Here is a 24,972-nt window from a genome sequence, read left to right as displayed (position 1 = left end):
GTCCAGCCCAGGTCCTCGCCCCGACGTCGTCGCTAACAGGTCCGAGACGCAGCGCAGGCGGAGATGAATCACGACGACGGGCGGAGCCACGTGAGCTCATGCTGTTCCTGATGTGCATGGGGGGCAGAAACTGACGGACGTGTCCTGGTTGACTGATGGATTCCACTCCAGCGTTCCCAGTTAACGACGTTTGATGAGAACCGACCGTCAAAATGGTCACAAAGGGACGCCAAAGTTGCACCCGGGTGGTCGTTTTAGGCTCCATTATCCTGGAAGACCCAGACTCCTAATGGGACGCGTTTTTAGATTCTGGGAAGGGGGGCAAACTGAAGCATCTGGGAAAGCGTCCCCTGTTTATTTCAAGGTTTCCTCCTCCAAACATGGGATCTTAGTGCCATCACTATGGTGACATCAGCTGGGAGCTGGGGGGAATTTACCTAATGTCCAGGAACAATGGAAGGAGAGCTGGTGTCATCCATCAATGACTAATCCAGTGCTGTGGAATCATCTCTACTGGGACTTGGTAGGACGGTCCTTTATTAAGTGCAAGTTGATGTCATGCTACGCGTCTTTCTTGCATCTCCTCAGTCGATGCTATAAACAACCCAGGCTACACGAACCCTTCCCCCAGACTCATGGTGGACAGCAGCAGGGTCTGTTTAGGTGTAAATGCCTTTTAAGAGGCTTGATATGCACGTATGACCATGCTGGGATGGATAAAGGAGCAGAACACATGGAATATTTAAAGAAATAAGTCACCGAGAATGTTTTTAAGGTTGATAATTGGGTTTCTTGTTGAATCTTTTGGAATGCAGGTGAAGCTTTTCAGGAATAAAGCAAATGTAGGTTAACGGATTCCACCGAGGAGGTTCCAAAACTGCCAAGTTTGCCTTTTGGCAAAAGCCCGGAACCATATCCATTAGCGTTTTTCTCTTACTTCGCATAATCCGATGCCTGTCTCCCCTTAAGCACAGGCAGGTCATTAAAAATGCATTTGTCTCAAGTAAGGTGATAACGCATTAACTTTCCACAACACAAAGCTCCCAGAACACTTATTCACATTTATGGGCTGTGTGCGGTCAAGGAGGAGAAGGAAGAATAAAATGCTATTAAAAGACAACACGGTTTTAGTGCTAATTTGTTTCTCTGTTTGGAAAGCCGATGACAACAGCAGCAGCCTCAGTGGAAATGTCGGCTATTTTAGTGCTAATTTGCATAGATAATGCTAGCATGCTAGACTCTGTTATCGAAACAGGCACGATAAATATCCCAATATTAAAGTTTTCCTGCTATGGCAGGATAATAATAACATGAGCTGACAATTATGGACTGTCATCAATAAAAGACGTGCATTGCTGTGATGATGGATGATGCTAATAGTCCAGAGTCGTCCAGGGTTTCTTGCTTAGGTTAAATCAGAAATATTACAGCCATCAAGCTCGGCACATACAAACACTTGGTGGTCTATACATACCCACCGGTAACCCCCCACCCCCCAAAGGCAACAGCAGCAACTTAGCATCACGCTAGCTCATTTGCCTTTGTGCTTGTGGCCTGATGAGCAGTAAATCAGCCCATTTGCCGCCTTCTTTGACCTGCTTATGCGATTTCCCCAACACATCCCGGCGTGCCTCGCGTGCCTGTTTGTCAAATGAGATATCAATTTCTGTCCATTTATGGCCTGGAGTTTTATTTTCACCCAAACGCACGCTGCCATTGTCTGAATTTACAGTCAGATCTTTCCTGCTACCCCCACCCCCCCCCCCCTTCCAGGGATGTAAACATTTACAAGGGCTGGCATCTTTACCGCCTGGTTTTCTGCAGAAATAAAATTATATGATATTTCTCCTGGTGCTGGTGAAAACATCTGCATGTCACACAGGCGGGGGGGGGGGGGGGGGGGGGGGGGGGGGCGGAGTGGCGGCAGGTGTCACCTTACAAAAATGAGCTATTGCGCCAAAAAAAGGGTCACGCTGGTTGCGGTCGAAGCTGAGCCCGTTTGGGGCGTCGCGGTGGCGTCCTGGCAGCTCTGACACCAGCTGGAACCATTTGGCATTTTAGCTGCTGTCAGGCCGATGCTTCAAATCCCCCTGAAGGAATACGCTTTAAACCATGTGACAATTGTTGCTACCAGTCGCTGAATAGCAGCCGCGCGACCTTGCGAGCAAATGAAGAGTGTTCTTTATAAAAGGGCCCCCGTAGAGAACCCCCCCCCCACCCCCCAGATTGAGGGGGTGTTTGAGGTAACGTGAGCTCTGCCGCGCTTTCCTGTCATCTCCTCCCTGCTGCAGGGAACGTGGGATAAAATGCCATCTTTATCTTGAGGGGGGAGAAGAGATGGGTCCAATTTTGCCAGGCGGTGTTTTCAGACTCGACCCCCCCCCCCCCCACAGGTTTCACTTCCTGACATCCATCCTTTGCAGCGCGACTTCCAGTGTGACAGAGGCTGCACTAATGGCTACACAGCCCTTCTCTCCTGTCTGGAGCTGATCTCTAATAGCCTGCAAATCTACAGAAGGAGCAAAAAAAGCTCTTTTCCCCCACTGTTAAATCTTCATTTAGGAATATTCTTTGAAGATCCACCAAAACTGATAACTGAGATGGCTTTACTTTGAATGCATCATCAAAGATTGTCTGTTTCACTGAGATGTCTGTAATGTCACCGAAAAATGTTTCATTTAAGGACACAGGTTCAACTGTTAGACCAAAAGTCATCACCAAAAACATGCAAATCCACATGGAAGTGGTATAAAAGTTTCAGCCACCTTGTATTGAGGAGACTGTGGCTGCATTAGCATGTTGCCGAAGAAAAACATTGAATTTAAACCCCAGAATGGTGTGATTGTAGGTTGACATCAGCATAATTGGCACCACATGGTCAGATCCAAAATATAAAAGAGCTTTTCCCTTTTTAGATGTTGGAAACAGTTTCTTAGTAATTGGAGGCACAGATGATCTCATTTAAACCACAGTGATTCAGTCAGATAGTGATTTAATTCACCCTCCAGAAAAAATAAACTTAGGTTTTCCGATAAATTAGGTTGGCTTTGTCTTGTGTGGACAAAGTAGTCAAACTGTTTGAACAAACAGGACAAATAGACACAGGACAACACGAGCGGTTAATATCGACAGAGAGGGACGAGACCAATGGACTCAGGTGAGGAAGGACGAAACCACTGGACTCAGGTGAGGAAGGACGAGACCATTGGACTCAGATGAGGAAGGACGAGACGATTGGACCCAGGTGAGGAAGGACGAGACAATTGGTCTCGTCTTCCACGAGACACGGGTGGAAGAAATCAGCACAATCAGGAAAAATGGGGAAAAAAAAGAGACCCAATAGGAAAACAATCAATAAAAAACTACAAAGATGGAAACAAAAGAAATATCAATAAATGCCCCTCAGTATATAAATGAACTATTTGCACAAATGACACTAGTTCTGCATTAATGATGTTCGCTAATGATGAACAGATTAGCAGTTCATGCTAACATTTAGCATCATCTCAAAACTCCTCTGCACCTTCTGCGCTGCCAATTTCAGGAGCAACAGAGCAAGTATGAAACAACAAGGTGCCTGGGAATCTGCAATTGGACTTGGGTTTTTTTTCCCCTGGCATCAGCGATCCCAGAAGAAAGAGGATTTGGTGTTGCTGCCAACGCAGACTGAGGAGTCTTGGTTGCAGCGTGAGCACAAATCTGGCAGGACCAGGATGAGCTGCACATAAACGGAACCTGTCTGCTGTTAATTCTGCATTTAGAGAGCAGAAAGAGCGGGACTATCCAAAGCTAGCAGCGTAGCATCAGCCTTTACCTCACTTTTAATGTAAAGGGAAGGTAAAAGCCACCCCTTTAAGAGGCTACAGCAGAAACATCCATTAAAAACATGCAAGGAAACATGTGGTTAAAGGGGGGGGGGGGACTGATCTGAGGAAGGAAAGAGGGTTTGGATGAAGACACGAAGCGTCTGAGAGTTGGGGAACGGCGGCTTTGAGCACCGAGAGCTCCTCCTCTATTATTAAACCTATTTATGTGCTTCCATCATCTCTGGATGAACCTGTCAGCCGGGAGAGCATCTCCTGATCAAATGGGGAGCAGTAAAGGGAATATCTAATGGGTAAATAATCAGCTCCGTTCCAGAGCATTTCGGGACGCCACGCGGGCGGCGCCCTGACACCTGGGAAGGGATGATTGTCGGAGACAGCAGGAGCTAATTGAACAACAAAAAAGCTATAAAAGAACACCTGAGCTGCTAATTATTGTAATTATTATTGATGCAAAGAAGCTTTTTAATAGCGAGGTGAAGCTGAGGATAACTTGAATCAATGCTCAGGGCAAATTAATGTTTTGATCTATAATTCAAGCTAAAACTGTTGAAATGTTACATGATTAGGCACGATTCTCCGCGTCTGTCTTGTAATTTGTGAATATTGATGCAATAAATCCCGCGTCCTCGCCCTTTACTATAAGAGTCCTCTCATTGTTGTGTGCATATCTCAAACTTTGACAGCTCTGCGCACATTAAGTCAAGTATTGCGTGAATAAATTGCGTTGAAGTGCCTTGCTCAGTGGCACTTCACTCAGAAGAGGGGGGGATCTTAACTGCGCTGTGTTGACTCAAATAAATCTTTGTGTGTCTTATTTAACTTTACTGCTACGTTAAAGTAAGAATGGAGTTAATTTGCTGCATTGGCTGCTGCGGTGCTGCGTTCACTGTCACCACAGTCTGTAAATAAAGACAAAAGAAAACACAAAGATCTTCAATAGCTTTCTGCGCCGCTGTGGGAGACTCACCTTTGCGCGTCTGCTGTGATTGTTTGTAAATGATGGAAACATTGATTCTGGCCTCCTGCGGGATTTTCTGGCTCCAGGTAATTTGTTTCAGGTGGAAGGGAGCGAAATGGGAGAAACACTGGTAATAAAAGGTGGAAATTGGAGAGATAACAGCCCCATGTGCAATCAAAGCGCTGCCAAAGGCACAGGAATGTTTTTTTCTTTTGCTATTAAACAAAAAGAACCCCATATATTTCTATATACAGTATATTTCACTCTTACAAAAGAAAAATTCACCGTAGTGTCGAACTAACATTTCTCTTGAGGCAAGAGATGCAAATGGAAGAATGTGTGCTTTAAATTTTGAAGCAGTTTGTTGTTTATTTTTGTTCTATGCTGCAATATATTTTTTAATTGGAAAGCTGATATTTACATCAGAAGGATGATTTTACAGTTGATTGTGATCACGTGTGAATGTGGCGCCCTCTGCTGACACAATGCAATTATTACACCAGGTGTTTGCTTTGCTCGGAAACAATTTGAATATTTTAGCACTGAAATACACGTACAATGTTGTTGTATTTAACATTAAACTATAATTTTTAACGTTTTAAAATGTCTAATAAAACAAAATCATCAACTTTTATCACATTAACCGAAGAATTAAAGGAGCAGCATGGTGACTAAAGATTGCGTGTGATACATGGCTATGAACATCTAAACATACCATTGTCCAGAGTTTGAGTCTGACATGAGAGTTGAGCACGTTCTGAACTCATCACCACTTAAAAAGTGGAGCTCACAACGGTGCGGCGGTACGGCAGATGCATGACGTGAGCCTCAAACCCGTGATTATCTGTGACTACGAGCGTTTGAATCTTTAAGCGCGTCCCAATACTCCCCCAGAGTCCGTCATGCACGTGTCGCTTTCAGCGCGCTTAGATCTGCAATCCCACAATGCACAGCGCCAGCAGCACCAGGGCCAGGAGGCTGAGGCTCGGCTCCATCGTAGCTGCTTTACCTGAGAAATAAATCAGGATAATGTTGAGACTAATGAGCCAGAGGAATTTTTAAAAAAAAATGAACCCATGATTCTAATCTCACCCTGAATCCTGATCTTCCTAACTGGGCCGTCTCCACCTTCGTAACGGCCGCGAACCATCAGCTCAAAATCTCCCACCTGAGGCATGGGGAAGTCCATGAAGTGCCAGCCGGTGATGTAAACTTTCCCGTAGATGTAGCCCGTTTTCCTGAACATGACCTGGACAACGAACGCACCGTTAAGTGTGACATTACGCACAAAAAAACAACCCATCAAAATCATTCCGCACTTACCTTGTAGTACAGTGGGAATGAGATATTCCCGAACCAGTCGTACTGGATGTGATCCCACCACACGTACAACCATTTTCCGGTCCAGGAGATATAGCGCCACATCCTGGGAGGTTCTGGTGGTGCTGGAAACAAACGCAAGCATGATATTATTCAAAGAACGCTGATTTAAACATGAGCAGCGTTCAGATTTCCCCTTACGTGCTCGCTTTGTGAACATCTCACAATGCTCTCCGGGTGGTCCCAGGCCCGCGCCGTTAAAAGCGCGGACCTCGATGAGGTAATGAGCGTCTGGCAGCATGTTCTCCAACCGAGTCTGGTTGACTGTGGCGGGGACAAATATGCGGTTTGCTCCCGGCTCTGGATCATCATACTTCCTCCAGTACTTAACCTGTGGGATCCAGGAGGTGAGATCTCAAAGGTACGAGATGCTGGAATGTGGTTAAAATGGTTCTAAATGCGGTACCTGGTACCCTTCGATGTACTGCTGGAGGCTCGTCCCAGTGTCCACCACTGGCAGCCACCAGACCAGAGCTTCTGTGGAGGACACCGGTCTGGCGTACACATCTGTTGGAGGCTCGGTTGGTACTGAAAGGTCAAAATTGGGTGAAAGTTAGCCTAGCTGCTCCAGGAAGGTCCATCAACTTAAATCTTTCTCACCATCTCTTGGGTAGTAGATGACTTGGGTGAGGCTGTAGGGTCCGTCGCCCTTGACGTTAAATGACTTAATCTTCACCTGAAACTCTCGGACCTGGAAGTCTTCCTCAGTGGGGATGAAGTAAGAGTCCCTGTGGACGTAGCGCCTCGTCTCGGGGTCCGAAATGGTCTCGTACCACCAATCGTAAGCGTCGTGGGGTTTGAACGCCACGATGTAGCCGAACGACTTGCCATAGAAATGCCATGGCTCAACAGGCTAAGAGGGGAAGGAGAGAGAGGAAGAAATCTGTGTCTTTTTAATGCTAGCAAGTGTTTTTGGGTGTGCATGCTTACTGTCCACGTGATGACGATTTCGCCGTTTCTGCCTCCGTAACCAGCTACATTGGTGGGGGAAACCACAGGAGCTGAGAGGAACAGAAGGTCAGTAGGTCACTTTCCAGTCTCATTCCTCTTTGTGAACTGTGGGAATGTTCTTTCCTTACCAGCGTCCCAGGTTTTGATCTTGAGGGACGGGATGCTGGCCTCTCCGGAGCCGTGCTCATTGGTGGCTATGATTCTGAACTGGTACTCCAGCCAGGGGTATATATCTGTCACTTCTGCCCTCTCCACGCTGCCGTCGAGAAAAGCTGGAGCTGAATTGGGACAAAACCAATGAATCTGTGGTTAAATCGCTGGTATTTACTGTCATGTTGGGACCAGCTAAACTGTGGGGAGATGTCGCCCCCTGCTGGTACAGAGCAGTCCTTACAGGTGCTGGCATTCCTCCAGTCATCCTCGTTCAGAGCCCAGTAGTGCCTGGTCTGGATGGTGTAGTAGAGGATGGGGCTATTGTGATCCGCCCCTTTGGTCCACCGCAGCTTCACCCATGTGTTCCCGATCTCCTCCACACGGATCACACCGGGAGGCCCTGGCCTTCCTAAAGGAAGGAGATAATAGATCCGCTAGATTTGGCATAACCTGATGCTTCCTGGTGGTAAACCTACACATGAAAGCGGCAAAAAAAGCTTCTCATGGATCCAGAGGCTTCCAGAAGAAGAACGTGATCTGCATTTTCCCAGCTAGGCACTAAAGGAACCCTTTCAAGAGATTTTACTCAGTCATCTAGATTTGTTTTCTATCAACTACAATTCTAGATGATTTTCGATGTCAGTACAGACCTACAACTTTTAGATCCGCGTATGCCACGTCGCTGTCCACCACCGTTTGAGCCGTGCATGTGTAGCGCCCTTCGTGCCAGATTTGGGCGTTCTTTACTCTCAGATCGCCACTGCCATCATCGCGCTAGGAGACAAGAGGCGAGTTTAGACCGAGTTAGGACCAGGTTTTTAAAAATGGGAGAAGAGTGAAGAACCATCCCACCCAAAGACGCTCATAGTGCTGCCACTCTGAGTCAAAGTCGATGACCCGGAAGTCTATAGCCCAGATGAAGGTGATGTCCAGCATTGGGTCGAATGACGCCGCACACCTCAGAACCACCTCTTCGCCGACCTTCACCTCGGAGTCTTCGGGGGCTACAGTAATGCTGGTAGCCTCTGATAAAAAGAGATTTTAGCATTATGCTGATGACACTAATAGCAAAAATCTATATTTCAGGCGGCTCACGGGCCCTCGGACCTGTGATGGTGAGGTAGCCAGAACTGTTGGCCTTCCCTTTGCTGTTCTCAGCGAAGCACGTGTAGACGCCCTCATCGTTCTTGGTGGCGTTGCGGATTTCCAGGCTCCCATCAAACAGGATGGAGATGCTAAATGGAAGTAGCATCGGTTTAGCCGTGCTGACGGTAGCTACTGTTTAAGGAGGTGACTGTTGGACTGACCGGGAATTGTTGAAGAGCAATTCTTTGCCCTTCATCCACCTGAACTGTGGTCGAGGGGCAGCTCGGGGTTTGCACTCGATCACTACGCGACCATCTCTAGCTCCGAGGAGCTGCTTCTTCACAGGGTTGAACTCGAACGTCGGAGCGCACGCTAAAAAGACAAATAGATGTTGCCATCAATTTCAAAAGAACACCACGGAATTCTGCTCAGCTAGGTGTTCCTACTTATGACTCGCAGCTCGGCGTTGGCATATTTGATGCCCCAGAAGTTTTCAGCGATACACTGGTACATTCCGGAGTCGGTAAAAGTCAGACTGGAAAACTTCAGCTCCCCTTTCCCATACTGGGAAACACAAACAACCAATGTAAGTTCCAGTTACTGCAGGATTTGGTCCTTAAATTGTGTGAAATTGTTACCATATATCCATCTTTGTACCACCGGATGAATGGGAAGGGCTTCCCCATCGCCACACAGCGCATGCTGTGCGCCGAACCGATGTCAATCTGAGTGTTGTTGATGGTTTCCGCCCACTCTGGGGCAGCTGCCGCAACAAAAGTTAGCGTGCTAACTGTCAGAAAGAGTCGAAAGTAGAAATGTACGTGACAGAAGCGCTCTGGACTCACACTCCACGTAGACCCAAGCCTTGTGCCAGTCCTTTCCCTTTGTGTTGATGGCCTCGCACTCGTACCCGCCCACGTCGTCGTACTGCACGTTGTACAGATGGAGCACGGCGCCCGATTCGCTGATCTCGTGGTTTGGCGGGAGGTCTGTGGCGTCCACCTTCCTCCAAACGATGTGAGGTATGGGGCTGAACCGGGGAAAAACCCACAGATTAATCAAAATGAAAGGTAGCTTCATTTAGGATTCTTGGCAAATGGCTTCTTACTTCCCGAGCGCGAAGCATTCGAGGGTGATATTAGACGCCAGCATGGCGGTGGTGTCTTGAAACTTTACCCTTATGTCTGCCGGGTACTTTCTCTCACCTGAGGCCAGAAATGTTCCACTTAAGCTCCAGAAAAACCTTTTTTTCATTCACCTGCATGTTGTTTTTTATGTTAACCTTCTTCAGGTACTAGGGGGATGAGCGAGATGAACTTAGAGAAGACGCTCCTCCCGATCATGGGGCTGGAAACGAAGCAGGAGTAGTTTCCGGCGTCCTGAGCTTCCACTTTCGAGATGTAAAGGTTCCCCGTCTTCTGGGAGACGAAGCGCCTGCGATCGGTGTTCAGGAAGACGGGGAACTCATTGAAGATCCAGCGGTAGGTGACCTCCTCTGCAGAGCCAAAGACGAGCATGAACAGGATGGTCTCGTCGCTAAAGGGCCCGTGGAGCGTTTGTTTTACACACCTGGCCATGCATTAGGAGGAGCACACAGCAGGACCGCGCCCTGTCCCTCTTTGACACGCACCGGGTCTCTTTCCTCCTGAGGAAACTCCTCCAAATCTACATCCAGCGGAGACAGATGCAAAACATAAGCAGGTGAGGACGGCGATGAGATGATCGAGCCGTGTTCGGGCGCTCACAGCCGAACTTGAGCTGGGCTTCCTTGCTGATGACGGTGCCGTAGGTGTTCCTGGCCACGCAGATGTATACCCCAGCGTGTTTCTTCTTGGGGTTGTTGATCACCAGATTCCCCCCCACAAGGCTGTAGTGTTCATCAGGCTGCTCCATCAGCTTGATCTCCCAGTTCCCCCGGCGCCACCTGTCAGTGAAAGGAATGGAACAGAGAGGTTCAGCTTTAATTTAGTCCTTTTTGGAACCACCATTTGCAAATTGAAGATATAATTGTTGCACATGCAGTTGAAACGTGGCAGCACCTGTGGGTATCTTACTGGAGCTACTGGTATCTAACTGGAGCTACTGGTATCTAACTGGAGCTGCTGGTATCTAACTGGAGCTGCTGGTATCTAATTGGAGTTGCTGGTATCTAACTGGAGCTGCTGGTATCTAACTGGAGCTACTGGTATCTAACTGGAGCTGCTGGTATCTAATTGGAGCTGCTGGTATCTAACTGGAGCTGCTGGTATCTTATTGGAGCTGCTGGTATCTAACTGGAGCTACTGGTATCTAACTGGAGCTGCTGGTATCTAACTGGAGCTGCTGGTATCTTATTGGAGCTGCTGGTATCTTACTGGAGTTGCTGGTGTCTAATTGGAGCTGCTGGTATCTAACTGGAGCTACTGGTATCTAATTGGAGCTGCTGGTATCTAACTGGAGCTACTGGTATCTTATTGGAGCTGCTGGTATCTTATTGGAGCTGCTGGTATCTAATTGAAGCTGCTGGTATCTAACTGGAGCTGCTGGTATCTTATTGGAGCTGCTGGTATCTAATTGGAGCTGCTGGTATCTAACTGGAACTACTGGTATCTTACTGGAGCTGCTGGTATCTAATTGGAGCTGCTGGTATCTTACTGGAGCTGCTGGTATCTAATTGGAGCTGCTGGTATCTAATTGGAGCTGCTGGTATCTAATTGGAGCTGCTGGTATCTAATTGGAGCTGCTGGTATCTTACTGGAGCTGCTGGTATCTAATTGGAGCTGCTGGTATCTTACTGGAGCTGCTGGTATCTAATTGGAGCTGCTGGTATCTTACTGGAGCTGCTGGTATCTAATTGGAGCTGCTGGTATCTTACTGGAGCTGCTGGTATCTAATTGGAGCTGCTGGTATCTATCTAATTGGAGCTGCTGGTATCTTACTGGAGCTACTGGTATCTAATTGGAGCTGCTGGTATCTAATGGAGCTGCTGGTATCTTACTGGAGCTACTGGTATCTAACTGGAGCTACTGGTATCTAATTGGAGCTGCTGGTATCTAACTGGAGCTACTGGTATCTTACTGGAGCTGCTGGTATCTTACTGGAGCTACTGGTATCTAATTGGAGCTGCTGGTATCTTATTGGAGCTGCTGGTATCTTATTGGAGTTGCTGGTATCTAATTGGAGCTGCTGGTATCTAATTGGAGCTGCTGGTATCTTATTGGAGCTGCTGGTATCTTATTGGAGTTGCTGGTATCTAATTGGAGCTGCTGGTATCTAATTGGAGCTGCTGGTATCTTATTGGAGCTGCTGGTATCTTATTGGAGTTGCTGGTATCTAACTGGAGCTGCTGGTATCTTATTGGAGCTGCTGGTATCTTACTGGAGCTGCTGGTATCTTACTGGAGCTGCTGGTATCTAATTGGAGCTGCTGGTATCTAATTGGAGCTGCTGGTATCTTACTGGAGCTGCTGGTATCTAATTGGAGCTGCTGGTATCTAACTGGAGCTGCTGGTACCTGTATGAAGCAGGCGGGTTTGCTCTTGCTCTGCAGTTCATGGAGATTCTCCCATCAGGTGAGTCCTCGGTGTAGACCACATCCACCGGCTCCTCCTCAAATATGGGTCCGTATCCAGTTGCATCATCTGGTGGTTTGGGATTTGAATCACTTCTGTTCCATCACAGTACATCTGAAACATCACCTTGACTGACAGAACAGGAACTCACCTCCATAAATCCTGGGCTCTCCGAACAGGATGGCATCTGCAAGGCAACGACGAGGTTTATGTGGTTGAAACATTTGGAACATTTGGAATCGATATCTTGGAGCCTCTTACCTGTAAGAGACGAGCAGGCGGAGAGACCCAGGAGCAGTAACGCAGCGGCGGCCATGACAGGAGAGCGTCAGTCAGATGGAGGAGGTGTAGGACGATGGGCAGGACATAAACCAGAGCAAGCTGAAGGAAACAGATATGAGGAATCACTCTTAATTTGATTTCATGGCAGCAGAAACATCAGGATGCTCCTCAGGTGCAACATCCAGAGGATGACTCTGCAGGAAACAGCCGGGGTGGAACGGACTGGAGTCATATCTATGATTTAGGAGGAGAGTGAGTCAGCAGAGCTCTGACAGCAGCCGTGCAAGTACGCTGAGGGGAGAGGCTCATGGTTCCCATTATTATGGGATGGAGGGAGGGAGGGAGGGATGGACGGACGGACTTAGGAGTGTCCAGTATTTCTCCTGGAAAGGTCAAAATAAAAGCTAAAGCATTGCGATAAACACAAGTTCTTTTATTATCAACCTTCACTCAACCAGGGAAACCAGCATTGGGTCGAATGACGCCGCACACCTCAGAACCACCTCTTCACCGACCTTCACCTCGGAGTATTACACAATAAAGAGAGATCTTGTATTTTGGGTTTGGTGCATTCAAGGGTTTCTACATGTCAGAGCAAATGTTTACCACAATGTTTAAAAAAAAACCTGAAATGAGCCGAAGAGAAACCGGAACGGGAAGGGGGGGTTGGGGGAGGGTTGATCTGCTGCACGTCATCTCGTGGAATAAAAGATGAGCACTGAGACTTGACTGCACAATTTCCATTTTCTGGGGATTTTTTCCCCCAGTACATAATCTAAACTTTTGCATTCGACAGTCTGCTGAAGATAATAACCTCCCCGGCGAGGTCAAAGGTCAAGATGGGCAACGGGGTCAGAAACAGGTGGTATTTCAAACACAGCAAATGCTTAAAGGGTCAGCGTCTGTCAGAGATCGGGCTTCTGATGTCCCGCTGTGATTTGCTGACTCATGCTGGATGGAAGGGGAACTATGGAGGGGAAGAGCCTCAGCCAGCCACCTCCCATGATGCCTCAGGAGGGAGCTTCGTCACACAGAAGTAGCAGAAGAGTGCAGCGGTGCAGCGGGGGGGCTCGGCTCCTCCACACCCACAGACTGCAGCACCAGGGCCCAAGACTGATGACTCGGCACAAACAAATCATCTTCACTTCTGCATCTCCGGCTGTTTTTAGAGACGAACAGCGCTCCACCATTTTTAATCAATTTATCTGCTTTCATGGGTTTTTCCAGCCTGCGATAATCCCGCACAGATCCTCTTTGGGACGAGCAGCGAAATTTAGGTCAGCAGCCGTATTAAGCTGAGGCGGCGTTTGTCCGAGCGATTGTCGTGTTTACTGCTCGATGCCTATAAAAGACGAATTTTTAAAAAAAGATTTGTTTATCATCCTGATTCTGCACTGCACAGGGTTCAGCATGTTTAAAGAAGCCATCACAGCCTATTAAATAATGGGGGGCTGGGGGGGGGGGGATCAATAGGGTAAAGACCTCGGGATGAGAAGAACAGTTCTGACATTTATACACAAACTTAGATGCAATTCAGGACGGGATCCATAATCCATCTACTCTGGGTGGGAGATGGAGGCGCCTTCATAAATAGCTGCCCTGGTGCCTCCTGCGCCCTTGAAGCCCGCAGCATCCGGCACTTTTCACCTTGCGTCCCCTCCCTGCATCCGCAGCACCGCGCCGTCCCATCCCATCATGGACTCCAAACGAACTCGAGTGCTGCACCCAAACTATTCTTTTGTCCGGCGCGCCTGGTCGCAGCCGCCCTAGATCCCAACCAGAACCTTCACTCATCTCGCTGCAGTCCGGCGGCGACCGAGCGGCACCAGGACTCGGCTGCTCTGCATTGCGGTACTCCCGGTCCGTTTCTGCGGCGCAGCGCCGCAGTGCCGGTTCGTCCTCCCTCAGCCCAAACCCAGAGGAGCCACGCAAACTCAATTGCGGTGCCGCTGTGCTTACCTTTGAAGCAGAAACGGGGGGGATGGATCAGTCAGGTCTCCGCATGGCACACCTGGACCCGAACCGCGTCATGCCTCCGGCCCACCAGCCGAAACGTCCCGTCGGAATGAACTTTTCTATTGGCGGAGAGGCGGCTGGCAGCCCGGATGCGCCTCTGATTGGTCCATGAGAGGAGGATGACGGATGACAGGGCTGCGAGTGGGAAATACTGGCTATAATAATAAAACCTATCTGGGGGGGTTGCAGGGTTGTTTTCTCTATATAAACCACTGAATGAGATTTTTTTTAATTACTTTGCTGTTTTCACGCAGTGTAAACGTGATAAAAGAATACTCGCCATATACTCGACCACATGCTGTGCATCAGAAATGACTTCACGTGCATCCGTGATTAATGAAAGATTCGAGGAAAAGGAACATACATTTATTTACTTTTCTGTATTTATCTTTATAAATACTTATTATTTGGTACAGATGTGTTACAAAAGTGCTCCAGGACAAACTGCAGCTACTTTACCAACATCAAGCGGATAAAAAAACACGAAAGATGTTTGTTTTTGTAGTTTTTATAAAGTAAAAACCTCAGTAAGATTTGCAGCATGGTCTTTATTGGTCCGATCGTGTGTTCTCATCAATTAAAGGGTAATAAATTACTGCGCATGCGTGCTCTACATTACTTATTACCAAGTCTGGCCACTAGGTGGTGGTGTTGTTCCCTTTACTAGCCGATCAAATAAAACCAAAGAAATTCTGAAACCAACATTTATTTCTGTTTTCATTAAATTTAAAATACAAAATATTTTCCATTATTATTATTATGTTGTAGAGTAAACCATTTCGACAGCCTTTCATGCTTCTCATGTAGCTTCAACATTAATCAGAAAGTCATATTTTATCATATCATAAACTGTATTACCTACTGTAAGTTCACCAGTCACTAGAACACGTTTCCAGGGTATTCACACTCAAATGTGCCAGTCTGCATATTAGTTCCACCCTGTTTAAATTACAGTGTTCTTTAGATTATGGATGACACTTTGTGGGAAAAAAATCTGTTATGAAGTAGATGTGATTGAAATGATACATGCTGATTGAATTAAACAGGTATGGGTGTCACGAGAGCTCAGTCACAAGTTAAATAATCTCCTTTAATACCTGGTGGGATCAAACACTTGAGCTAACAAATCCACCTGACAAAGTCCAAAGAAATAATTATGTAAAATAAAAGTTCATTTCACAGCAAAAAACGATAAATAATCCCAACTCGAGCGACGCTAATTCACGCTGCAGCGGGGCTGAGTCGACTCCACTGGCCTCTACGCTCCATTTATCCGAGTCCTTATTTACAAAATGCAACAAAAATATCTACACGTGGAAAGCTGACGCACGGCGAAACCTAAAAACTTGATGCAAGTTAAGATGTGGAAATGTTCTTGAAAAGAAAAAAAAACAGTTCGGTTTGAGTCTACTTCTGCACAGGTGTGAGGATTCTAGACGTTCGTCGAAGGGGGAACAAAGCAAAAGCTATATAACGCACGCGCGTCGACACGGTAGCATGCATGTGCTACATACTTTAACGCGCTCATGCACCCCAACATTCAAGCCTCCTTCACTTCCAGGAGTGCAAAACTGACGACGTACATGAGTGTAAATGCCTAAACCACGGTCACCGGTGTGCTTTACCATGTGCAGTGAGGCGAGCAAAACGTATATCTTTAATTCACGTAGAGACTCCACATTCAGTATTCCGTCCAAACCCTTTCAAGTCTCACTCAGTTCGAGGCCTCTCCTGCCACGGTTTGACTTTCTCCTCCGTGGATGAAGAATGAAATTTGCGTCTTCTTTTCACATTTTAGCATCCGTCTTGTGTCCTCGGTCACGCTGCTGATAATCACCGAGCGTCTGATTGTCTGTAAGACCACATCATCCCGGCGCCCTTGAGGGTGCTGACGTAAAGGAGCTCAGATTGGACGCCACGCCACCATCCGTGGCCTCATAGTTCGCGATCCGAGAAGGATGTGGCAGCATTTACAGTTGCTTTACGTGAACACGCCTGGAGGACGGCGGCTGCTCTCCCCGCGAGCCGCTAGCATCCTCTGCAACTACAGGTCACGATCAACTCGTAGCAAGACCTGCGAGGCGATTACTTGCTGTCTTGACAATCAAATTTTCAAAAAATTAGGGCTGTTTCTTGTGAATGTGACGTTTTCCTGCACAATTCCGACAATCGGCGTGATGAAGATGGATGCTACGCGATGGATCCAAGTTCCCGTTTGCTAAAAAAGGCACTAGAAACCATGCAGCAAGTCTCTCACATGTCGACCCCAAATATGCTAACCCTCAGCAGCCTTTCCTGCCAGCATAACCTGCAACAAACAGAGGAAGTGGCTCTGACAATACTCGGAATAAATGCTCGGACAGTGGCGCACGATTCAAACTGGAAGCACTCGACAACGACGCTGGATCGGTCACGTCACCGCGTGTAACCGCTGTTAGCGGCAACGCAACGCGTGGAGAAAAGAAAGCAAGCGTGGCTGTTGTGAACGCAGTGTGGGAATTCAGGCTGGCTGGTACAGGTGATGGAGTGGTCCCAGACCTCCCAGTATAGCTTACCTTTAGTCTAATACATATATACAAACAGCATCCTTCAACGAAGCACGTCCTACCTAGCTTCTACTTTGAGTTGCATCCGCGAAGACGCTGCTGTCACGGTTTCCTATGTGCCGCCCATCTGACCTCTGTAAGGACCAGGATGACCAAATGCGTCCGCTTCGGTTCAGTCCATGCAGGTGCTCGTGAGTGCGGTTCGATGCATATTTACCTGCCTGTGAGCATGTGGTGGAATGGTAAAATATATATTTACGTTTAGTTTGTGGACAGAAATCCAATGGCACTAACACGCCTGGCCACGCCTGGGCTCAGGACGCCTCTCCGGTACATTCCTCCCGCTCAGCTACGTCTCTTCCTCCCTCCGCGTACGAGGGGTCGCGTCCCTCGTTTCGCGCCGCAACGCTCGTGAAGGAGGGTGGGGGGGTTGGGGGGTAGGGGGGGGGCCGGTCAAGGCCACACTGACGTGGCGGTCAGAGGTCACAGTGTGACAGGGGCTGGGGAGTGTGGAGATGAGGGCGTTATCGGCGATGTCCGACGGGTCGCCGTGGTAAAGGTAAGGTGGCCGCTGTGACCGTCGCCTTGGCAACTGCCAAGACAGAGGCCAGGCCCCTGTCGTCACATTTGCCAAGGTGACGAGGCTCGACCGCAGCGAGGGTTACGGCCAGGCACCCGCGCCTGCGTTAGACGAATGAGTTCATGGCGTTGACGGGCGACGGCGCCTCCGAGCTTTCGTTGCCTTCGTGCGTGTCCCTCTCTTTCTTGCCGCTGTACTGGCCGATGAAGGAGCCGTCTTCGTTGAACTGTCCGTCCCCGCCCTCCCCGTAGTCCACCAGGCTGTCGTCGCTCTCGTCGCGGCGGACCGTCCCGTTTGACGGCGTCCGACTCCCCTTGAGCGGCTTGTGGTCCTCCATGTCACTATAGACGATAGAGAAAACACGGAGTTATTGGGGAAACGATTCTGGTGAAGTCGGTTAGCCACAGTGGTCATAAACCTTGAGAACAGGCTAATCATTAGCATATTATCAGCTTTGTGCCTTTTCCACTGCACAAATGCCACATGATTGGCGAGACAACTCCCTAAAAGTGAGGCTAAGAGATCTCTACTACCCTCTAGTGGTAGGCTGCAGTCAAGGAATAAGCCCCACCTCCAATAGTGATGCCTCAGATGCCCCTTTTATGATCAGTAATAGTTATCATTGATTGTCAATGTCGATGGTTTCTTTGTGCGCCTCTATCCTGGGGTTCATTAGCCTCACTTTTACCGCGGTTGGTCGGCGGTTAAGCATCAACTGTCTTTAATTATGTCATTAAAACAGATTTCTGTGGTCTGCAAATGCAGATCAGGGCAGAATTCTTTTGTTTTTACACGCCGCAGCTCTTGTACAGTGGAACAGCTCAGCCACAGCTACAGCATGAAGGTGTTAGCGTTGCGTTTAGCCTGCTCAGGTTTGGGGTTGTGACCACCGTTTGGGGGAAGCTCTGTATATGCATGCTGTACAATTCACTTCCACATTTCCATACTTCATTTAAATTAGCCTTTATGGCAGAGGTGTCCATGCGATGATCAAAAATGCACCTTTTAATCCTCAAGATAAAAGCTGTTACGTCCTCAGCAAGAGAAAAAACATCCTGTGCTAACAAGAACTTCCGCTTTCATACACCGCATCTCAAAGTTCAGGCTGAATGCATTATTTGAAAAAAATTACATATTGTGCACTACTGGCACTATCCTATAATAATAATAATATCATTTTGGAGTGTGCACGCATGGCAGAATCACTTCATTTCCATTGTGCATGCTTTTCATCAGAAAACTACATCTCATCTTACCTCTCCATAGACCTAATCCCACCAAATAACAATAATATGATAAATTAAAGAGAAAAAAAATGGAAGGACACATCAAAAGTAAGTCACAAACCACAACAACTGCCTTTAAAAAGTTCAGTGTTTCTAAAACCATCATTAGATAAGCAACTTTGCTATACTTTTGAGGACCGTTAGCATAGAGATGACCTAGTTAGAGATTAGGCTACTGGTTATGATGGGGTTTTTTTGGTCTGAAGCTGGTTGATTAGACTCATGTGTTGGTTAAAGTGGTCGGTTTGGGACTAAACATAAGAAGACGCAGAGCTTTGCCTTGCCTCTGTGGAGCGTTTGGTAATGAAGTCTGACTCTGGAGGCTGCTGGAAGGTTCTATGTGCAAACAGTCATGTCAGAAAAGACCGAGTCAGCTCCTTTAGATGTATGGCGTGCCTACTCGAAATATCTCTCACCTGTACTCTCCAAATGTCCCATCGTCCTCCTTCATGGGCTGGATCTCAGGGTCCTGGTGAGCATCTTCTTTTTCTTTCACTGCGGAAGTCACAGAAGTTAAACTCCACCCACCCACGAGATGCTGTGGCGGTAACCTGTGCCTCACCTGGATATTTGCCACCTTTGTTCCTCTTGATGAAGCACACTATCAGGAGGACTAAGATGAGGAGAGCGATGGCGCACATCAGGCCGATAAACCACCCCTGAGTGGCGATGTCCACCTGACGGCTGGGCACAGCTGGAGACGGAGCAGACGGGGCAAAGTGTGAGCAAGGTGCTGAAAAACTAGGTGGAATGTGTTCGACCTCGCATGCAGCAACTCGGAGAAGGATGGCGGAAGGACTGAAATGTTAAAAATGGATTAAAAATGGACGACAACAGCAACAGAGATGGATCTCCCGGAAGCGCTCATTTTAATTAGCATGCGTTAATGCTAACAAGCTAACTGCTACATGTTCTGTGGTGTCAAAAAATAGGTGGGGATGGAGAAATTAAAGACCAGACAAAAAAAGGGGGGGCGAGAATGACCATCTATGCTGAGGCATGCCACCTCACCTGGCACTGCCACCAGAACTTCATCTGTGCTGTGGACAGTCGGGTCATTCGGGTCTCTAGCGACCACGCGGACTTTATAGGAAGTCCCCGGCTTTAACCCTTTAATCATGTGCCAGTGTGAACCATTAACCAACTCCTTTTTCCAGTCCTCTTTACCTAGAGTTGGTGTAAGAGGTGGAGAAGAAAGATCTGGATTTTAATGATGGATTCAGGTGCGCTACGGGCAAATGTTCAGGTCATGTGAAGGCAGCGCTTACTGTTTTCTACAATATATTCCACATATACATTCTTATGGTGTCCAAAGTAATCCCAGCTGATCACTGCGCCCTCCTCGGACACAGACGTGTTAACTGTGCCAAAAGCGGGGCCTACAGGTGGCGCTGTTCATGCACAAGGAAGAGAAAGACAGAGAAAAGATGTGACATCACACTCTGAAATACATACTGAGACAAACTCTCTGTGCCCAGCTTATGAATCCTTTATTTTGGGATTGGTTTGGATATGATTTTGATATTTAACATGAGCATAGAAGTAAGTAGGAATCAGTGAATCAAGGCTGTTAAATAAATCAATGCATCTAATCAGCCAGGAGGGGCACTGTTTTAAAAAAAATGTGCCGATTATCAGGGTGGTAGAGAAGGGACAGTGCAAGTACCCTTGTGAGACAGGGGAGGCGGAGATTGAGTGATGGGAGAGGTTGGAAGTAGGGGCTCTGTGGGGCCTGAAAGAAGACGAAGACGTGTGAGACAACAGAAAAGACAGATTAAAAAAAACAGCAGGTCTGGCTTCCCAGAGGAAGCTCCGTCTGACATTAAGGCCCCGCTTACAAGAGAACGACCTGCAGGAAACGGTGTTGTTTTCCTGGTCTTGAGAGTATCACATACAGAGGAAAGCCTTTCCAAAACGTCTGCTGAACCCACAAACGTGGAAAGAAAACGCTGTAGTTTCCACAGCGGGCCACAAGGGGGCAGTGTGTTTCGCGTGATGCTAAAAACAGTGAATTTGCCGTTTTACCAAATTCCCGTTCTCCTGTAAACAAGGCCCAAAACTCTCAGCCCAGTCAGAGTCTAAGTAGCCTAGAGCAAATAATTGCCCTAAGGCAGATATGAAAACATTCCCAAGCATCATGCACTCGGTGATAAATGAAAGCGGGGGTTATTTGAAGCCTGATGGTTACGCTGCTGCTACCGTTCCTACAGAGCAGAAGCCTGTCCACAGGTAGTGATTCAGACATGCTAACTTGGCGACATGCAGGGGTCTTTAAACTAAAAGTACTGTGTTAACTTGGTTTTTACACTTTAAAAAAAATTATTTCTAATGGGTATCATGCAGAAACCTGCGATTTCATGTGTTACCTTTGCCCGTCACTACGGGGGGCTGAGTTTGAACTTTATGAGGGGGGGGGGAAGAGAGAGACAGGAGGCGTGAGCCGTTGCTAATATCTAAACTGGTCACTCCTTTATTGTTGGACTGGAATGTAAATGACATAAATAAGTAGCTTACTTGTTTCCATGACTGTGAAGGCCTCCTCCGTGGTGAAAGGGCCCGAGCCCTTGATTGTCTTGGCGCTTAAGTAAAACTTGTAGAGCGTGCTGGAGTTCAGATTGTGCAAGGTGAAGGTGGTCTCGTTGGCCAGGAAGGTCCTGATCTTGGGAGGCTCCAGCTCGTGGGTGCTGTTCACTGAAGAGAAAGAGCAGTGGTGGGAAAACTCTTCAGCGCAGAAACATCGTCTGATACTGCAACAGATAGCAGGTTAGATAGCTAACCAGCCCACCTGGTTGGTATTTCAGTGTGTATCCAAGAAGGCGCCCGTTGCGCTGTAAAGGTGGGCCCCATTCCAGAGTGAGGGAGTCCAAACTGCGGTTTATGGTGTTCAGAAAAGGAGGCCCTGGAACTGGGAAGCAGCATCACAAATCCAGTCAAGAGAGCTCCACATTTTGGAGGTAATTGGTGGGTTCTTTGTTTGCTACTGTAGATGCTGAATTGCAATTGTTTTTGCTAATCTCTTCGAACCAAACCGCGGCGGCTCTTGTTAGTACCCACCTCCTTCAGGAGTCTCAAATCTGCTGCTTTGACTTGGAGGGCCTTCTCCTTTATTATTAAAGACCCTGATGGAGAGGTTGTAGACGCTGTAGGGCTGGAGGCCCGGGAGCCGTCCCTCGCTGCGGTTCCCACTGAACGTCAGGACCTGCTCCTGCGGCTCCTCCTCCGGTTCGGTTTCGTGGAGGCCGCGCTGGCGGCGGTAGTAAACCTAAACGAAGCAACACGCGGTTGGACACAGAGCGGAGACTCCAACATGCGGCTAGCGCTGCTATCGAAGCGGACCTTGTATCCCTGAAGTTTCCCACGGACAGAGGACCGGGGGACGGGCTCCCAGTGCACCTCTGCAAAGGTGCTGTTGGGAACCTTGACCTGGACGCCCTCGGGAGCAGACAGCGGCACTGCAACACAGCAGTCAGGAAAAAGGCTGCTTCAAGGATCCTTAACTGAGCTCGGGTTACTATGGGAACAGGCTTTAATGATAAGTTTGCTCACGGTCTTCTCCAGAATACCCGATCACCGTTTCAGGCTCCGGGCCACTGCCGTAATCGTTGATGGCCTGAACCCTGATCTCATAGGACACGTATGTGGGAGTTCCAGACACAACGAACTGGGAAACATTGGCCACGTTCTTTGTGGACCAGTCCCCACCCGCATTCAGCTGTCGCCACTGGACTCTGTACTCCAGACCAGGCCCGTTGGACTGAAAACCTGTCAGCGGCTGAGCAGAGGAACAGAAAAGATGGAACCATTTGGGCTCAATGCTGTTAACAGCCTTTCGTTGATAATCAAATAAAACACTTGCAGGGGTCTTTAAACCCTAAACCTACTGTCCAGGAGATCACTAGGCTGCCCGGTCCTGTTCCAGTTCCTTTAACATCTGCAGGATTTTCATCGGGAGCTAAGAAACAAAAGGATAAACCCGTCATATTTTTGCAGGTTTTGATAGGATTTCGCTTGATTTCTGGACGCTGACCGGCAGGGTTGGTCCTGTATTGGTTGGAGGGTTGGCTGGGCTTGCTGTATCCAAGGCGATTCATGGCCAGGACCCTGAAGGAGTAGTACACGTGGGGGGACAGGCTGAGCTGCACCGTGGTGGAGGTGCCGTCCACCTCTGTCAGGTTGGTCCAAACCCCCGGCTGGTGGAGCAGATCCTCATACTGGATCAGGAACTCTGGAGAAAAGTTTTTTATAAAAGGAAGAAAATTCCAGGAGCCACATCTAATATTTTATGGAAAATTGAAGCTTTGGAATATTTTCATACTCTGCGTGGGGCTGTTGTGTTCATCTCCAGGGATCCAGGTGAGCCGCACTCCCCTCTCCGTCTGGTCGGTCATCTCCAGGTCAGTCGGTGGGTCAGGTCTCTCTGTCAACACAACAGTTAGGTCCAAGAATAAAGAGAAAGATACTTGCAGGTGTAAATCAATGTCGTGGTAGCCAAAAAAAAGCTGAATGAGACGAACACGTGAGCGAGAAATGTGGAACAAAAACGTTGTCCATGCAAACCCCATAGCAAGGGTAAAAGGTGGGATGGGTGGTCAATCAGTATGAGATACACATCAGCTTCAAACAGCATTTTCTTTGTGAACAGACCACAAGAAGACTGTAAAATTCCATTTACGGACACTGTTTACCGTAGACAATAGCTGGAGTGGGCGTGGCCTCTGAGAGCGCAGGAAGTGCAAAAAGAGTGTTGAGGTTAGTGGCACTTATTTGAGGCAAGGAGGTGATAGAGCTCATTAGGGAAGCAGGAGAAATCTTCCTTATTTATTTGGTTCCTGACCCGTGAACCTACCTACGACAGTCAGCACGGCGCTGGCCGAGTCGTGGTCCAGGGTGGTGTTCATGACGCAGGTGTAGGTGCCCTTATCTCGATCCGTCACGTCCATGATGGTCAGAGTGTCGGCATCCACCACAAACCTGAAAGCACCGCAGCGTTAGAAGCATGGCCCGCGTTTTCCGTTGGACGTCCGCCCGGTTCTCCCGCTACCTCTCGTCGTCGGGCAGCTCGCCGCTGTCCTTGAGCCAGGTCATGGTGGGGATGAGGGTCGGGTCGTGTTTGACCGTACACTCAAACGCGGCTCTCATTCCTCTCTGGACCACCTTGTACTCTGGCTGCTTTAGGATACGAGTGGGTTCTGAAACGCCCAGAAAGGCCCATGTTGTTACAAGCGTATCGTGGTCATGTGACTTTGCGATTACAGCCGCACCGACCTTTAACCTCCAGGAAGACGTGGTTCTCCTTGATGCCCAGGTTGTTGGTGGCGATGCAGGTGTACTTCCCGCTGTTGAGCGGCTGGGCCACGTGGATCTCCAGCGTGCCGTTTTCATGAATCACATAAGGGTCACCGTCCTTAATGCTGGTTTGAATGTCTTTGAACCTTTGTGGGCGTCAGAAAAATGTTATGCTAATCATTATGCTAAAAATGCTAATCTCATTCTCGCCACGGCCAAAGCTTGTGTTTACCACGTGATGACTGGGATTGGAGAGCCAAAGGACGCACAGTGAAGCAGCGCGGGGTTGTTGGTGATGACCTGGTACACTCGGTTGGGTGGTGTGAGAATCCTCGGCGCTTCCGCTACCATGAAATAGCCCGACAACGCTTTAATACACAGGCACGCATCAGAGGATTCGAGCGGTTCTGGTTCAGCTCACCGAGCACGTTGACGAAAGCATTCGCCATCAGGTACCCAAACTCGTTGGAGGCGTTACACTGGTAGACGGCGCTGGACCCGGACTGCACGCTGCTGAGGGTCACGGTGTCGCCATCCACCTTCCGCCGGAGGTCTTCAGGCGCGTCTAGTGCAGAAAGACCACGGTGGCCAAGTTGTTTCGAAGGAAGCCAGGAGCAGGGTGCGAAACGGTCTCGGAGCCACTTTACTCACTTTCTATGGAGACGCCGTTGACAAACCAGGTAATCTTTGGTTTGGGCTCGCCGCCGACTCGGCACATCAGGACGCCGGTCTCATTGGGGGCGAGGATCAGGTTCCTCGGAGCGCTGATCCAGAATGGAGCCGCTGTGGAAGACCGTGCGAGAGGATGAATGGTGGAAAGTGCAGGGTTCTGCTGTCGCCCACAGCCAGGCGCCACTGTGGCTGCCTACCTTTGACGGTGACTTTAATGATGTGGTGTGTGGAGCCCAGCCTGTTTGTGGCCGTGCAGCGGTAGTCTCCAGCGTCGGCTTCAACCACATCGGATATCTTGAGTGTTTTCTGGAAGGTCTGGAAGGATACTCTCCCACTGGGCAGCTCTCCTCCGTCCTTCTGCCAGGAGATATCTGGAGTCGGCCTGAAATCCAAACGCAA

At 48.4% G+C, this 24,972-nt stretch overlaps 2 protein-coding genes across 11 annotated transcripts in view; both read right to left on the bottom strand.

Moving 5' to 3' along the window:
* Nucleotides 1-5,128: 5,128 nt before the first annotated feature.
* On the bottom strand, nt 5,129-14,303 carry cntn1b (contactin 1b). 2 transcript variants are annotated; one of them, XM_057022803.1, is made up of 24 exons: nt 14,147-14,303; nt 12,167-12,286; nt 12,057-12,092; nt 11,848-11,974; nt 10,101-10,279; nt 9,925-10,020; nt 9,638-9,850; nt 9,464-9,560; nt 9,201-9,385; nt 8,994-9,118; nt 8,802-8,919; nt 8,577-8,727; nt 8,377-8,504; nt 8,122-8,294; nt 7,920-8,043; nt 7,511-7,678; nt 7,245-7,394; nt 7,096-7,166; nt 6,766-7,018; nt 6,572-6,693; nt 6,307-6,496; nt 6,109-6,230; nt 5,878-6,034; nt 5,129-5,794 (listed from the first exon to the last, which is right to left on the bottom strand). In XM_057022803.1, the coding sequence occupies exons 2-24, from the start codon at nt 12,219-12,221 to the stop codon at nt 5,712-5,714; spliced, it is 3,123 nt and encodes a 1,040-aa protein (XP_056878783.1). In that variant the 5' UTR covers nt 12,222-12,286; nt 14,147-14,303; the 3' UTR covers nt 5,129-5,711. The 2 variants fall into 2 exon arrangements, with proteins under 2 accessions (XP_056878783.1, XP_056878784.1); XM_057022804.1 differs by lacking the exon at nt 14,147-14,303 and adding an exon at nt 13,835-14,085.
* Nucleotides 14,304-14,893: 590 nt separating this feature from the next.
* nrcama (neuronal cell adhesion molecule a) overlaps nt 14,894-24,972 on the bottom strand; it is a 28,040-nt gene continuing 17,961 nt past the window's right edge. For 2 of the 9 annotated variants that reach the window (XM_057022796.1, XM_057022800.1), the window contains 21 exons: nt 24,771-24,955; nt 24,553-24,684; nt 24,323-24,466; nt 24,134-24,245; nt 23,881-24,047; nt 23,657-23,804; nt 23,462-23,586; nt 23,301-23,330; nt 22,931-23,032; nt 22,643-22,840; nt 22,497-22,567; nt 22,162-22,387; nt 21,952-22,067; nt 21,670-21,877; nt 21,401-21,520; nt 21,130-21,306; nt 19,884-20,006; nt 19,627-19,782; nt 19,178-19,309; nt 19,032-19,110; nt 14,894-17,670 (listed from right to left, as the gene is read on the bottom strand). In XM_057022796.1, coding sequence (XP_056878776.1) covers nt 17,436-17,670; nt 19,032-19,110; nt 19,178-19,309; nt 19,627-19,782; nt 19,884-20,006; nt 21,130-21,306; nt 21,401-21,520; nt 21,670-21,877; nt 21,952-22,067; nt 22,162-22,387; nt 22,497-22,567; nt 22,643-22,840; nt 22,931-23,032; nt 23,301-23,330; nt 23,462-23,586; nt 23,657-23,804; nt 23,881-24,047; nt 24,134-24,245; nt 24,323-24,466; nt 24,553-24,684; nt 24,771-24,955 — 2,986 coding nt within the window. In that variant the 3' untranslated portion in view covers nt 14,894-17,435. Of the gene's footprint in view, nt 17,671-19,031; nt 19,111-19,177; nt 19,310-19,626; nt 19,783-19,883; nt 20,007-20,281; nt 20,348-20,981; nt 21,015-21,129; nt 21,307-21,400; nt 21,521-21,669; nt 21,878-21,951; nt 22,068-22,161; nt 22,388-22,496; nt 22,568-22,642; nt 22,841-22,930; nt 23,033-23,300; nt 23,331-23,461; nt 23,587-23,656; nt 23,805-23,880; nt 24,048-24,133; nt 24,246-24,322; nt 24,467-24,552; nt 24,685-24,770; nt 24,956-24,972 lie in introns of all 9 variants that reach the window. The other 7 variants (XM_057022798.1, XM_057022802.1, XM_057022799.1 and 4 more) reach the window with 5 other exon arrangements.

Source organism: Takifugu flavidus, chromosome 22 (genome assembly GCF_003711565.1).
Source record: "Takifugu flavidus isolate HTHZ2018 chromosome 22, ASM371156v2, whole genome shotgun sequence".
Taxonomy (NCBI): Eukaryota; Metazoa; Chordata; class Actinopteri; order Tetraodontiformes; family Tetraodontidae; genus Takifugu; species Takifugu flavidus.
Note: the sequence above shows the minus strand (reverse complement) of the source record. Positions and strands in the feature narration are given on the sequence as shown.

Coding starts and splice junctions, on each gene's coding strand:
- cntn1b (XM_057022803.1), bottom strand. CDS start 12,221: ATGGCCGCCGCTGCGTTACTGCTCCTGGGTCTCTCCGCCTGCTCGTCT. Junction 10,280..11,847: donor AACCCGCCTGCTTCATACAG/GTACCAGCAGCT, acceptor TTTCACTGACAG/GTGGCGCCGGGGGAACTGGG. Junction 10,021..10,100: donor AGCCCAGCTCAAGTTCGGCT/GTGAGCGCCCGA, acceptor CGCTGGATGTAG/ATTTGGAGGAGTTTCCTCAG.